Source organism: Castor canadensis, chromosome 4, assembly GCF_047511655.1.
Source record: "Castor canadensis chromosome 4, mCasCan1.hap1v2, whole genome shotgun sequence".
Classification (NCBI taxonomy): domain Eukaryota; kingdom Metazoa; phylum Chordata; class Mammalia; order Rodentia; family Castoridae; genus Castor; species Castor canadensis.
This window is the reverse complement of record NC_133389.1, coordinates 127,355,409-127,367,987: the sequence shown is the minus strand read 5'-3', so window position 1 is coordinate 127,367,987 and position 12,579 is coordinate 127,355,409. Positions and strand designations below refer to the sequence as shown.

At 35.7% G+C, this 12,579-nt stretch overlaps 1 protein-coding gene across 1 annotated transcript in view; it reads left to right on the top strand.

The window, feature by feature from the left end:
- Window positions 1-12,579, top strand: part of Cirsr (corepressor of RBPJ and splicing regulator) — a 28,688-nt gene that overhangs the window by 7,988 nt on the left and 8,121 nt on the right. Inside the window, exon 7 of the mRNA XM_074071129.1 lies at window positions 921-1,038. Within this exon, the coding sequence (XP_073927230.1) occupies window positions 921-1,038 (118 nt within the window). The remainder of the gene's footprint in view (window positions 1-920; window positions 1,039-12,579) is intronic.

The following is a 12,579-nucleotide window of genomic DNA, read 5'->3' as shown; positions in this document are numbered from 1 at the left end:
AAAAACATTAAATGTAGTATACTGATAATAGAAATCAACTTTTGTAGTGGTGGATATAGTTTGGAGAATTAGCTCAAGGTCAAGAAAAGAATTATAAGAGGATGTAGTTCAGTGATTGAGTGTTTACCCAGTATGCACGAGGCCCTAGGTTTGATCCCTAATACCACAAAAGGAAAAAACAAGAAAAGATTTATAAAACTAATTTTTTAGTCCTATCACCAGAAGACTAAATTCTTGAAAGTGTTATTGGAACATTGCCTTGTTTACTCATTTATTGTTTGTGGCTGCTTTCCCGCTACAACAACAGGTTTGAGTAGTTGCAACAGACAGACATGAGCACCTGGCCTGACAGGCCTAAAATATTTATTACCTGAACTTTTTTCTGAAAAGGTTTGCCAGTTTAGAAATCTGAAACTTCAGGGCTCAAAATGTAGCTCAGCAGCAGAGCACTTCTGGCATGCTCAAGGAAAAAAGAAATTTAGCCTGGCATAATGAGACATGCCTGTAATCCCAGCACTCAGAGTGGAGGCAGGATTGTGAGTTTGAGTCCCATCTGAGCTACACGGGGAGACCATCTCAAAGAAAAAAACAATTTGAAACTTAAAAAGTTAACTTATTAAAATTTGTGAATTTAAGATTAAACTATAACAATTCTTGTTTTGGTATTTTGCCATTTCTTTTTGGATGACATTTTTGTACTGTAGAGGTAGGAAGAAATAGAATTCAGCTTAGTTTTTAAGAATTTTTAGTGAAACATTTTAGTATTTGTATTCAGTTACCCAACATAGTTATGGAATCTCTTTCCCTGTAGATCTTTTAAATGTGCATAATTTAATTTGAACTTTGCCAAGACATAGGAAGTTGAATGTTGGCAAAGTTATTAGTGTTTTAGAATCAAAATAATGTTTACTGTTGCTCAGGTTCGAAATGTGAGGTGCATTAAATGTCACAAATGGGGTCATGTCAACACAGATCGAGAATGTCCTCTGTTTGGTCTTTCTGGAATCAATGCAAGCTCAGTTCCCACTGATGGCTCAGGTAAGCACTAGACATGATTTATTTGTCTTAGAATTTAGACAAACAAAGAAAGATAAAATAACAACATTTTCCTTTACTCTGGGTAGTGTTTTGTTTTGTTTTGTTTTACTGGGGTTTAAATTTTTTGGACTAAGATTCATTCCCAAAATATGATGATCAGGGTGGGACTAAAGCTCAGTGTAGAGCACTTGTCTAGTTTATATAGGGCCCCATCTTTGTCCCCACCCAGTACCACAATAGAAAAAACATCAGTGGGAAACTGATCATGTGTCGAATTTGAAATGCTGTGTAGTACGGCTAAATTTAACTTTTCCAGGCAAAGCCCTATGAACTTAATTTTAAAAAGTAAGATACATTAAATGTAGTTTATCAAGCTCATAGCATAAAATTAGAAGGGAAAGAAAGAATTAATTTCATATCTAGATAAAATTGTAAAAATAGACTGAACTGAGGGCCTCAGCAATCATTTCTCTTTAGTTCACAGATTAAAAACTTTAAAATTGAGTATACCAAAAATGTTAAACATGTTAAAATTGGTTTGGGGCTGAGGTGTAATTCAGTGCAGAGCTCTTGCACAGCATGTGCAAGGCCCCAGCTTCAATCCTGAGCACTGCTAAACAACAACAAAAATTGGTTTTTACTTGTCAATTATTTATTTTCCTGCATATTACTGTCTACTTTAGAATAATTGTTAAGCCGGGTACCAGTGGCTCATTCCTATAATCCTAGCTATTCAGGAGGCAGAAATCAGGAGGATTGTGGTTTGAAACCAGCCGCAGGCAAATAGTTTGTGAGACCCTAACTCGAAAATACCCAATACAAAGAAGGACTGGCAGAGTGGCTCAGGCAGTAGAGCACTTGCCTACCAAGAATGAGGTCCTGAGTTCAAACCTCAGTACTGCCAAAAATAATAATAATAATTGTTCTAATTTGGTTTGCATAATTTTGATTCTTTATATAAAAAGATACTGAAGATATTTTCAAATTCATCAGTGCCTTTATTGAGACAAACATACTAATCGAACCCTAACTCATAGTAGATAATAGAAAAAACATCTGTTTAATGCTGTAAACTTAAGCAAATCATTTCACTTTTATGAGCTTCAACTCCTGATTTTAAAATAAGGATAATAGTATAACTCATGTTTTCATCACTTTTTGTTTGTTTTGGAGCTAAGTTTTGAACTCAGGGCCTCTCACTAGGCAAGTTCTTGAGCCACCAGTCCTTTTATCACATTTTTAAGCAGTTTGAGAATCTTTTCTTCTTCAACACCGTCATCTCCTCTTTTTTACAGAAATGTTACATGCAGACCTACAACATACAATATGTTGTATGTTGTATTAAAACAACAACTTGTATTAAAACAAGTGATTCTGGGTATAAGGCTCCTTCTTCTCAGTCTCTAGGCCCTCTGAAGTACCTCTTCAAACTCCCTGTGACTTCTACCATCATTTCAATCCTAGTCCAAGGTTCACCTTCAGTCAGCATATAAACCTTTCCCTCTTCTGTAGCTAAGCAGATCCTGCTTCCAGAAAGCCGAATTCAAGCTGTAGGAGTCAAGATACCAATTTTCATATTAGGATTTTAGAAATTAGATCCATTGTTAAGTTTGATACGATCTCTTTAATAGCGCTAAAGGTGTTAGAATTAGTAGAGGAAGGATGCAGATAAAATATTAGGATTGATTTTTTAAAAATCCTTATTGCTCTAAAATAGATTAAGAAACCATCTTTTGAGAGAAGAAAAATGTATTTATTCAATAGTGAGACAATATTGGTACTGATTTTGGCCTGGCAACTTCTGACAAATGTGCTTCCCGCTGGAGCCACATAAAACCCATATAGCTAATTCTCTTTTGTCCCCTGTCCCCATTCAAATCACAGAAGAAGGGAGAAAGGCCCCAAAGGAGATAAAACCCCAAAGAAAATGGAATAGAGTAGGTCATATACCAAGACTCCATTGACTCAAGTATTTCTGACCACTTACTTCATTAGTCACTGATACCTGTTATTATAACCTAAAAGCATGTTCTCTTTTCTGCAAGGGTTGCATCTTTTTTATATTTTCCTTTACTTCAACTTTGTTCTTCCCTGACAAATTCATGACTCATGGGTTGGTTTGGGGTAGGCAGAGTGGTAACTGTCTATGTTCCCCAGCCATGTCCTACTCTGACCATGCTTCTGAGAGAGTGAATAGGATAGACACCAGACTTAGCCCTTTCTTTTCATAATCAAATAGGTCTAATTTCTCTTGTGTCTCTATTAGGAAGTTTACTAACAACCAAAAGAACTTGTACTAGTTAACCTTTTTTTTTTAATTTATTTACATGTGCATACATTGTTTGAGTCATTTCTTCACCCTGCTCCCCCCTACACCAAGTTTCAGGCATAGTTAACCTTTTTTTAAATGTACTGAAAACAATTAAACTCCATAGTCACAGACCACAAAACTATGTGAATTCAGAAATAATGCAGCTGCTTATTGGCTCTTCTCCTGCCCTAATTTATGTCTATTTTTATCATTCAGTTTATACCCTATTTATGGTAGGGTTTTACTGTAGAACTATTCTCCAGTCAAATAAGCTTTTTCAAAATCAAGTGAATGAAGTAGAAAAATTAAATTTTAATCCTATGTGCAACCAAACTTAAAAAGCCTACAAATTAGAGCTTCTTTCTGCCTTACAAATAAATTGAGCACTGAGGTGAAAGAGGGTAAAAAAAAAAGCATTATCTTCATTCAAATAGTATGATTTTTTTGTTCATGAGGTTATTCCTATTTTTTAATTTTTATTAATATTTTTTTGCAGAACTGATCCTTCAGATCAGTATAAAAAAGATGAACACATGAACATGAATGAGAAAAGGACATAAATATAGATGCTTTACAAAAGGAGGAATCCAAATGATCATTTGAATATGTGAGAACATTTTCCACATTAATAAACAAATAAATGAAAATTAAAATATATTGTCCTCTTTTTTTTTTTTTGGCAGCACTGGTGTTTGAACCCAGGGCCTACACTTTGAGCCATTCCAGTAGCCCTATTTTTGTGTGTGGGTTTTTTCAAGATAGGGTCTCCCAAACTATTTGCCTGGGCTGGCTTCAAACCACAAACCTCCTGATCTCTGCCTCCTAAATAGCTTAAGATTACAGGTGTGAGCCACCAGCATCCGGCTATATTGTCTCTTTTTTGCCTGTGAAATCTGGCAAAGATTTGAAAGAGCTATATATCGAGTATTAGAGCAAGTGTTGTAAAATGAACATTTTAATTCTCTGTTGATAAATTTGAGCAGCCTTTCAATATGTATGAAAAGCTTTAAAAATATGCATGCCTTCTTTTTTTTTTTTTTTTTTTTTGGTGGTCCTGGGGCTTGAACTCAGTGCTTCATGCTTCTAGGCTTGCTAGGCAGGCACTCTACCACCTGAGTACTCTACCAGCCCCCATACAGGTCTCTAGAAATTCACCATCCAGTAACTTACAATTTTTTAAAAAGTGATAGGGCAGATGCTCAAAGATTTATAGTAAAAGATTAGAAGCAACCCAAATGTCTAGTAAGGGGTTAGTAAAATAAACTCATTTGTTTAATAATCACTTATGGAATACTTACCCTGTGGCATTTTTCTAGGCTTTAGAAATACAATGTCAAACAAGAAAGAAAAGATCATTGCTTTTACTATTTTGGTAATGACACAAAATAAACTAATAAATGCCTGGTATTTATGAGTTCTGTGATGAAAATTTGATATTGTGATAAGAAATCACTATATGGGAGTTGCTTTAGATTAAATAGTCAAGAAAAGCCCCTCTGAGGAGTGATGTTAAGCTGAGACATAAATGTCAGGAAGGATGCAGCCATACAAAATCTGCAGGGAAAGCATTTGGAAACTCAGGAAAAAGAAAGCCTTTTCTACAGAGGGAACTGTCAGTTCCGAGAGGCTCTATACTCAGTGGTTAAGTGTCTGGGGATTAAGAGCAGACTGAAGAGCTGGGGGCGAGGCTTCGGCCTAGCAAAGTGCAAGATCCTGAATTCAAACACTTACCACCAAAAAAAAAAAAATGTAGACTGAGAGGCTACGGAGCTACATCGATGCCTAGTGGTTTGGAACTTCACACTATGCTACTTAATAGCTTTGTAACTTTAAACAAGCTATTTAATCTCTCTCTGACTGAGTTTGCTGATGTCTATAAAACTAATAGTACCTACCTCCTAAGGTTGTTAAGAAAAGTGAATAAGTTACCATATGTATAGTGCTTGAAATAGTGCCTGACACATAATAGGCACTTTGTGTTTTTTAAAAAAAAACAATAAAATTATGGTGTGTCCCTAAAAAGTGGAATACCATACAGCCATAAAATATATATGCATGACTATAACTATTGATGTGTAAGGATATACCAGAATGTATCAAGTGTTACAAAGTTAAGCAGTATATATAAAAATTGTGTGAAGATAATCTGGAAACTGTGAGGCATTCAGGGATTTAAGAGCCCTCCATGTAGGGCTGGGAGCATAAACCAGTAACAGAGTATTGAAGCCCTGGGTTTAATCCTTAGTCCATCCCCACAGCCCACACACACAAAAAAAGAGCCCTATTTGAAAATTCTTAGAACTAATTCCTTGTTTACCTCTTCAAAGAATTACATTTGGGAACTATGTATTTGACATAGTTCATCTAGTAAACTTTGGGGTTTTTTAAACTTTATGTTCTAAATTCATAGAAGATATAGGCTCTACCCTTAGTTTACAATCTAATCAGGAACATTAACATGTCACATAAGAAACAGACTGTAATAGCTCCCTGTTTATAATCTGGTCAAAAAAACCGAACTAGATTATATAATAATCTACTTAATAGAGAGTAATAGACAAATTAGGTAGTTGACAGAGAAGGTGGAACTAAAAGTGACTTTTGGAGAATTAAAATTTAGACAGGTGGACAGAATGTTTGACCAAAAAAAAATAATAATCAGAATTAAAATGTAAGCACAGAAAACTTGGCTTGGATGATTTCACACTGGAATGGCTCTTAAAAGGCTGGACAAAAAAAAGAGCTTGGCCATTCAGCCTGTGTTTCCTAAACTTACCCAAAGTAAGGAATCACTTAAGGATTTTGTTTCATTATTGGTTCCAAATACACTATACCAGAAGGCTGTTAAATGAAAGTCCAGAGAGAAGTCAGACTGTTACACCCAGATGATGTTTGTGATCTGAAAGTTTGAGAAAGCTGTTGTAAGCAAAATTGATACTATGGAATTTGGCGAAATGTGGGGCTTGTTTCTGGAAGAAGTATAGTATGGAGGAAAAGGAAATAGAATAATGTATTGAAAATGGATTTTTTGTTTTAAGTAAGCAGGAGCATGTTTTCAACATCATTTCTTACTAGCAATCTAATTATCTAGTACTAGAGGAATGACCTGATAAACTCAATATGTTAAGTGAACTAAAGAATAATATTTGAAGCCGGGCACTGGTGGCTCACGTCTATAATCCTAGATACTTGGGAAGGTGAAATTAGGAGATCACAGTTGGAGGCCATCCTAGGCAAATAGTTCCAGAGATACCATCTCCAAAATAAATACAGCAAAATGGACTAGAGGTATGGCTGAAATGGTAGAGTGTCTGCTTTGCAAGTGAGAAGTCCTGAGTTCAAACCCCAGTCCCATCAAAAAAAAAAATACTTATTGAATCTGCACTGTGATTCTGATTCTAATATAAAACTACCTGCATATAAATTAGGACTGGAAGGGCACCAGGAAAAATGAAAATAGTTAATATGTTAACTGTTTTCATGAAATTACAGTTTTCTTTTATATTAAAATGTATGATTAAAATTGGAAAAGAATCTTAAAATTTAGGCTTTTCAAATATTGAATCTCACATGATTTGTTTCAGAACACTAATGTTTTCCTTTATATTCCTGTATTAAATTTATTTTCAGAATAATCGGAACAGTAAAGAAAGCAGAGGGTTACTGGTGTGTTGTAAAGGCTGTATTTGTGATAAGAAATAACTAGAAAACTGAATTAACACTTTGCCTCAATCTTTATAGAATAAGCTGTTAGAGAAATTTCCATTTTCACCTTTTCATTTCAAACTGAAAAGGTATAAATTTAAGAACAAGTGCTAGTAAATACTAGTACTTTAATTTCTTAAATCCTGTATCTTATCTGAGAATATCTAAAGATACTGAGCTCTGATAAAATTGTGATTAAAAATAGGTCAGTACATTTGTACATCTATGATATACATGAGATGATGAAAGTTCCTGTTCTAGCATGGTAGTCACACATGTAATCTCAGCACTCAGGAAGCTAGGCAGGAGGATCACAAGTTTGGGGCCAGCCCAGACTATATAGTAAGCCTATTCTGTCTGTCCCTCCACCCAAAATGTAAAGAAGAAAAAGAAAGTCCTTGATCTGTTTCTGATATACTGTCAAGGTTGAAAACAATCAGCTTAAGTTGTGTATGAGAACAATTGAAGATTTGGTAAGATGATGCCTTTTTCTGTTTAAATTATGAAGCTTATTGTAAAGTCATAAATTTATCCTAAGGAAATAATCATAGATAAGTCCTAAAGATTTAGGCACAAAGGATTATGCATAATAGAGAAAAAGATTTTGAAAGAGAGGCAGAGAATACCTAAGTAATAAAAAATAGTAAGTGAATAAATGTGAACATTGTTATAATGGAATGCTATACTGTGTAGCTATTAAAATGATATGAAGTGGGCTGGAGGCGTGAAGTGGTAGAGCACCAGCCTAGCAAGTACAGAGCCCTGAGTTCAAATTCTAGTACCACCTCCCCCACAAAAAAAAAATACAAAGATTTCCTAATGATATGGACATTGTTTACAACATTTGATCAAATTAAAAAAACAGGTTTGGCTGTGTGGCTCACATGGTAGAGCGCCTTCCTAGCAAGTGTGAAGCTCTGAGTTTCAAACCCCAGTACCACCAAAGGAAAAAACAAACAAGTTATAATACAGTAGGGGCTGAGCATGGGGGCTCATATATAATCCTAGCTACTGGGGAGGAGGAAATTGGGAGGATCATGGTTCAAGGCCAGCACTGGCAAAAAGTTCACAAGATCCCATCTCAACCCATGGCTGGGTAAGGTTTTGTGTCCCTGCCATCCTAGCTACACAGGGAAGCACAAACAGGAGGGTCGCAGTCCAGGCTGGCCCGGTATAAAGCAAGACTCTTATCTCAAAAATAACCAAAGCAAGCCAGGCACTAGTGGCTCACGCCTGTAATCCAAGCTACTCAGGAAGCAGAAATCAGGAGGATCGTGGTTCAAAGCCAGCCCAGGCAAATAGTTTGAGAGACCCTGTTTTGAAAAAAACCCTTCACAAAAATGGGTTAGTGGAGTGGCTCAAGGTGTAGGTCCTGAGTTCAAGCCCCAGTACTGCAAAACAAAAAAAAAAAAAGGAGGGAGGAGAGAGAGGGGGACTAAGAGAATCTAATGGAAAGGGCGAGCTTGTTCAAACTACACTGTGCACATCTATGAAATTTTCACAGTGCTACTCCCTTGTACTATTAATGATTTTTAAAAAGTTAGAAATAAATAAAAATTAAAAAAAAAAGAGTAGCTCAGTGGTAGGCACTTGCCTGGCATGCAATGAAGACTTGTGTTCAATTCCCAGCACTGATAAAATTAAATACATACATAGTAATTACATTTGTATTTCTCTGTATCTTTAGGTAAACATATAGACAGAGAAACATACTTGTAGTGAAAGGTTTGAGGGAGATAGACCAAAATATTAACAGTGATTGTTTAGGGGAGTAGGATTGTCTAAGATGTTTTGTTTCATCTTTTTGCTTATCTGTATTTCCAACAGTGAAGGTAAATTACATTTATAAATTTTAAATGAATATTGTTTTAGAAGAATTAAATTATACATAGCAAATAAATTATTTTAAATTATGTTGCTCAGCCAATAATGCCTCTAAAGTTTGACCTGAATGTAGTAGTAGTATTTAACTAAAGCTAATGGAAACTCTTAAAGGCTTCTCAAAAACAAAATCAGAACTGTACCATATCAAATAAGAAAGCAAATAATGATGTTGTATTCTGAATTTGAATGCAATGAAAAGTAAACTGACCAATTTCCTAATCCACTTGCTGATTCAAGCTAAAAAAAAAATCTTTTCATTTAAAAAAAATCACCTATTGAATAATGTCTCACCAGTGAATAGAGATTATTTTTGCAATAAGGCAATTTCAGTGGCTGTGGTTATCATGGGATAATCACACCCCTGGGGTACAGCCTTGTGCCTGTAATCTCCCAGGAGTGTAATTATTTCATGATAACCACACCCCCTGGTGTTACATTATTTCTATTATGAAATTCTTAGTTTAGTATATAAAGTAACTTACTTTGATCACTGGAAACTGCAAGGTGCTGTTAGAATGTTCCAGCTGTGAGGTTTACAGAGACCAGCTATAAGATTTACTTCTCCTTTACAAAGTTAAATTAGGCAATCAAAATGCTTCTTTGGGCTAAGCTGGTTTAGAATATCTTTTCTGCTGATAAGATCATCTTAACTTACAAGTTTCCATCCACTCTAGACACATCAAAATTATCTGTAAAAGCTTCAATGGTAACTGAATTTTTATAAAATAGTTTTATTATGCAGCATATTAAATGGGTAGCCCACATGCCTTTTATCTATGTTCTGTAGCCCTTATTTTTTGTCACTCTCTTAGCATCTGTCAGTTACTTGTGTTTTTAATGTATATTAAAATTAAGCATCTTTTAAAAAAAAAATCCAGTAAGATACTTCAACAGAGCAAGTATTTCTTTATTTCTTTAGTAGAATTATTGAGTTTTAATTTACCCATTTAAAATGTATAATTCAGGGCTGGAGGTGTAGCTCAAATGGAAGAGCACCTGCCTCACAAGCCTGAACCTAGTACCACCAAATTAAAAAAAAAAAAAAAAACAATTCAATGGTTTTTAGTATATTTACAGAGTTGTACCTCTATGACCAGTCAGTTTTAGAACATTTTTGATACCCCAAAGAGAAACCCCACACTGCTTAGCTCTCACCCCCAAGTCCCCAGCTGCAGGCAACTAATCTGTTTTCTGTCTATGGATTTGTCTATTCTGGACGTTCCATCAAATGTATTTTCCTATTCTTAATCACACACCCATAGTAGACTCTTATAATAATAATAATATAATAATAGTCTTATAATAATTAAAAATGCCAGCTCACAAGAAATACGAGTTTATGGATAGGTACCTATAAGACAAATTAGTACGTCAGGTTGTTTGCACAAAACAAAGCAAAATTCTATTTTTTATACTTTTCTTTAGATAAGATTTTGCATTTTGTTTTTGTTTTTGTAGTACTAGGCTTTGAACTCAGGGCCTTCACCCTGAACCACTCCATCAGCCCTTTTTTTGTAATAGTTTTTTTCTGATACAGGGTCTTGTGAACTATTTGCCCGGGCTGGCTTTGAACCAGGATCCTCCTGATCTCTGCCTCCAGAGTAGCTAGGATTATAGGCATGAGCCACCGGTACCCGGCTATGATTAAAGTTTTATTGTGGCAAAAAGGATATAAATCATGACTAGCCAAAAGAAGAGGTATGTAGGATGAGGTCTAGGAAGGTCCCAGACGTGAGACTTCCAGTGTGTACTCCCCATAGAATTCAGGACTGTCACACCCTCCATGTACATTAGTGAGTCACAATATGCTAAGGGTCCTATTAACCAGGGAAGCTCACCCAAACCATCCAAAGGGTTTTTGATTTTTGGTTTTTGGTTTTTTTGGATGGGAGGGGGTTTGAACTGAGGGCTTCTCACTTGCAAAGTTGAACATCTCCAGTCCTGTCCTGAGATTTTAATTGGAGTTTAATTACATAGGCATGACTGACTGAATCATGTGTCATGTGATTGAACTCAATCTCCAGCCCATCTTCCCTCCCCAGAGGTTTGCCATAACTTGGCTCAAAGCCCAACTATCTAATCACACAGTTTGTCTTTCTGGCGTATCCTGCCACCCAGCTGGCGTTATCCCCTCAGCAGGACCTATCTTAGTATGCTACGATGAGTTACCTCATTAACAAAACTATAAGGTCTATGCTATTCACATGACATGAATAACAGATATTAGTTCAAAATACTTTTTACTCTCGCCTATAATCCTCACTACTCAGGAGGCAGAGATCAGGAGGATTCTGGTTCAAAGCCACCCTGGGCAAATAGTTCACAAGACCCTATCTCAAACAAAACCTATCACAATAAGGCTGCTGGAGTGGCTCAAGGTGTAGGCCCTGAGTTCAACCCCCAGTACACCGCCTCCTCCCCAAAAAAAGACTTACTCTCTCTTGAGACTTCTTGACACATGTTATTTAACTGTGTGAATTAATCTCCAAATATTTTGGGATTTTCTAGCTACTTTTTTGCTACTGATTTCTAGTTTATTCCTACTGTAGTCTGAGCTTGATTCTATTGTGTATTACTTCCATTCTTTTACATCTATTAAGGTGTTTTGTTATATGGCCTACAATGTTGTCTTTTTGGTAAATACTGTATATGAATGTGAGAGAAATGTGTATTCTGCTGCTGCTAGATGAAGTTTTCTGTAAATGTCAGCTAGATGCGGTTGATGGATCAATTCACTATGTCCTGGTTTTCTGCCTGCTAGATCTGTAGGTTATTAGTAGAGGGATGTTGAAGTCTCCAAATGGAATAGTGAGTTTGCCTGTTTCTAAATGCAGTTCTATCAGTTTTTGCTTCACAAATTTTAATACTCTGTTCATAGGTGCATACATATTTGTATTGGGATTATATTTGGGAACATTGTGTCTTCTTGGAGAATTGACCCCTTTACCATTATGTAGTGCCTCCCTGTAGCCTTGATAATTATCCTTGCTCTGAAATATGCTTATGTGAAATTAATGTAGATACTCCAGCTTTATTTGGTTTCTGTTAACATAGTATATCTCCCTCCATCCTTTTAGGTTTTTTTAATTCTTTCTTTTTTTGATGGTGCTACCCAGATGGTGCTGGGTAGGGGTCTCATACATACTAGGCAAAAGTGCTCTTCCACTGAGCTATATCCCCAGCCCCGTCCTTGTACTTTTAATCTATCTGTGTTTTTATCTTTAAACTGGGTTTCTTGTAGACAACATATAGCTGGTCTTACTGTTTTTATCCCCTGAATAGTCTCTGTTAATTGTGTGAAGATCATTCATATTTAAAGTGATGATTGATATTTTTTAGAATATTCTTGAGTATTCTTTTTGAGGGAGAGTATTCGCTCTCTCATACAACTCCTGGGTATTTTCCTCCCTTTCAGTTTAGAAAGTTTCGATGGAATTTTTATTTTGTTTACTTGTTTATTTTGGTGCTGGGGCTTAACCCAGAACTTTTCATATAAACTAGGTGTACTCCACAATCAAGTTATACACCCCACCTCCTGCTATTGACATATCAGAGCTAACTGATTCTTTCCTACTGATGAACCTATCAAAGGCATTCTTCATTTCTGTCAATATTTTTTTATTTCTAGTATTTCCTTTTGA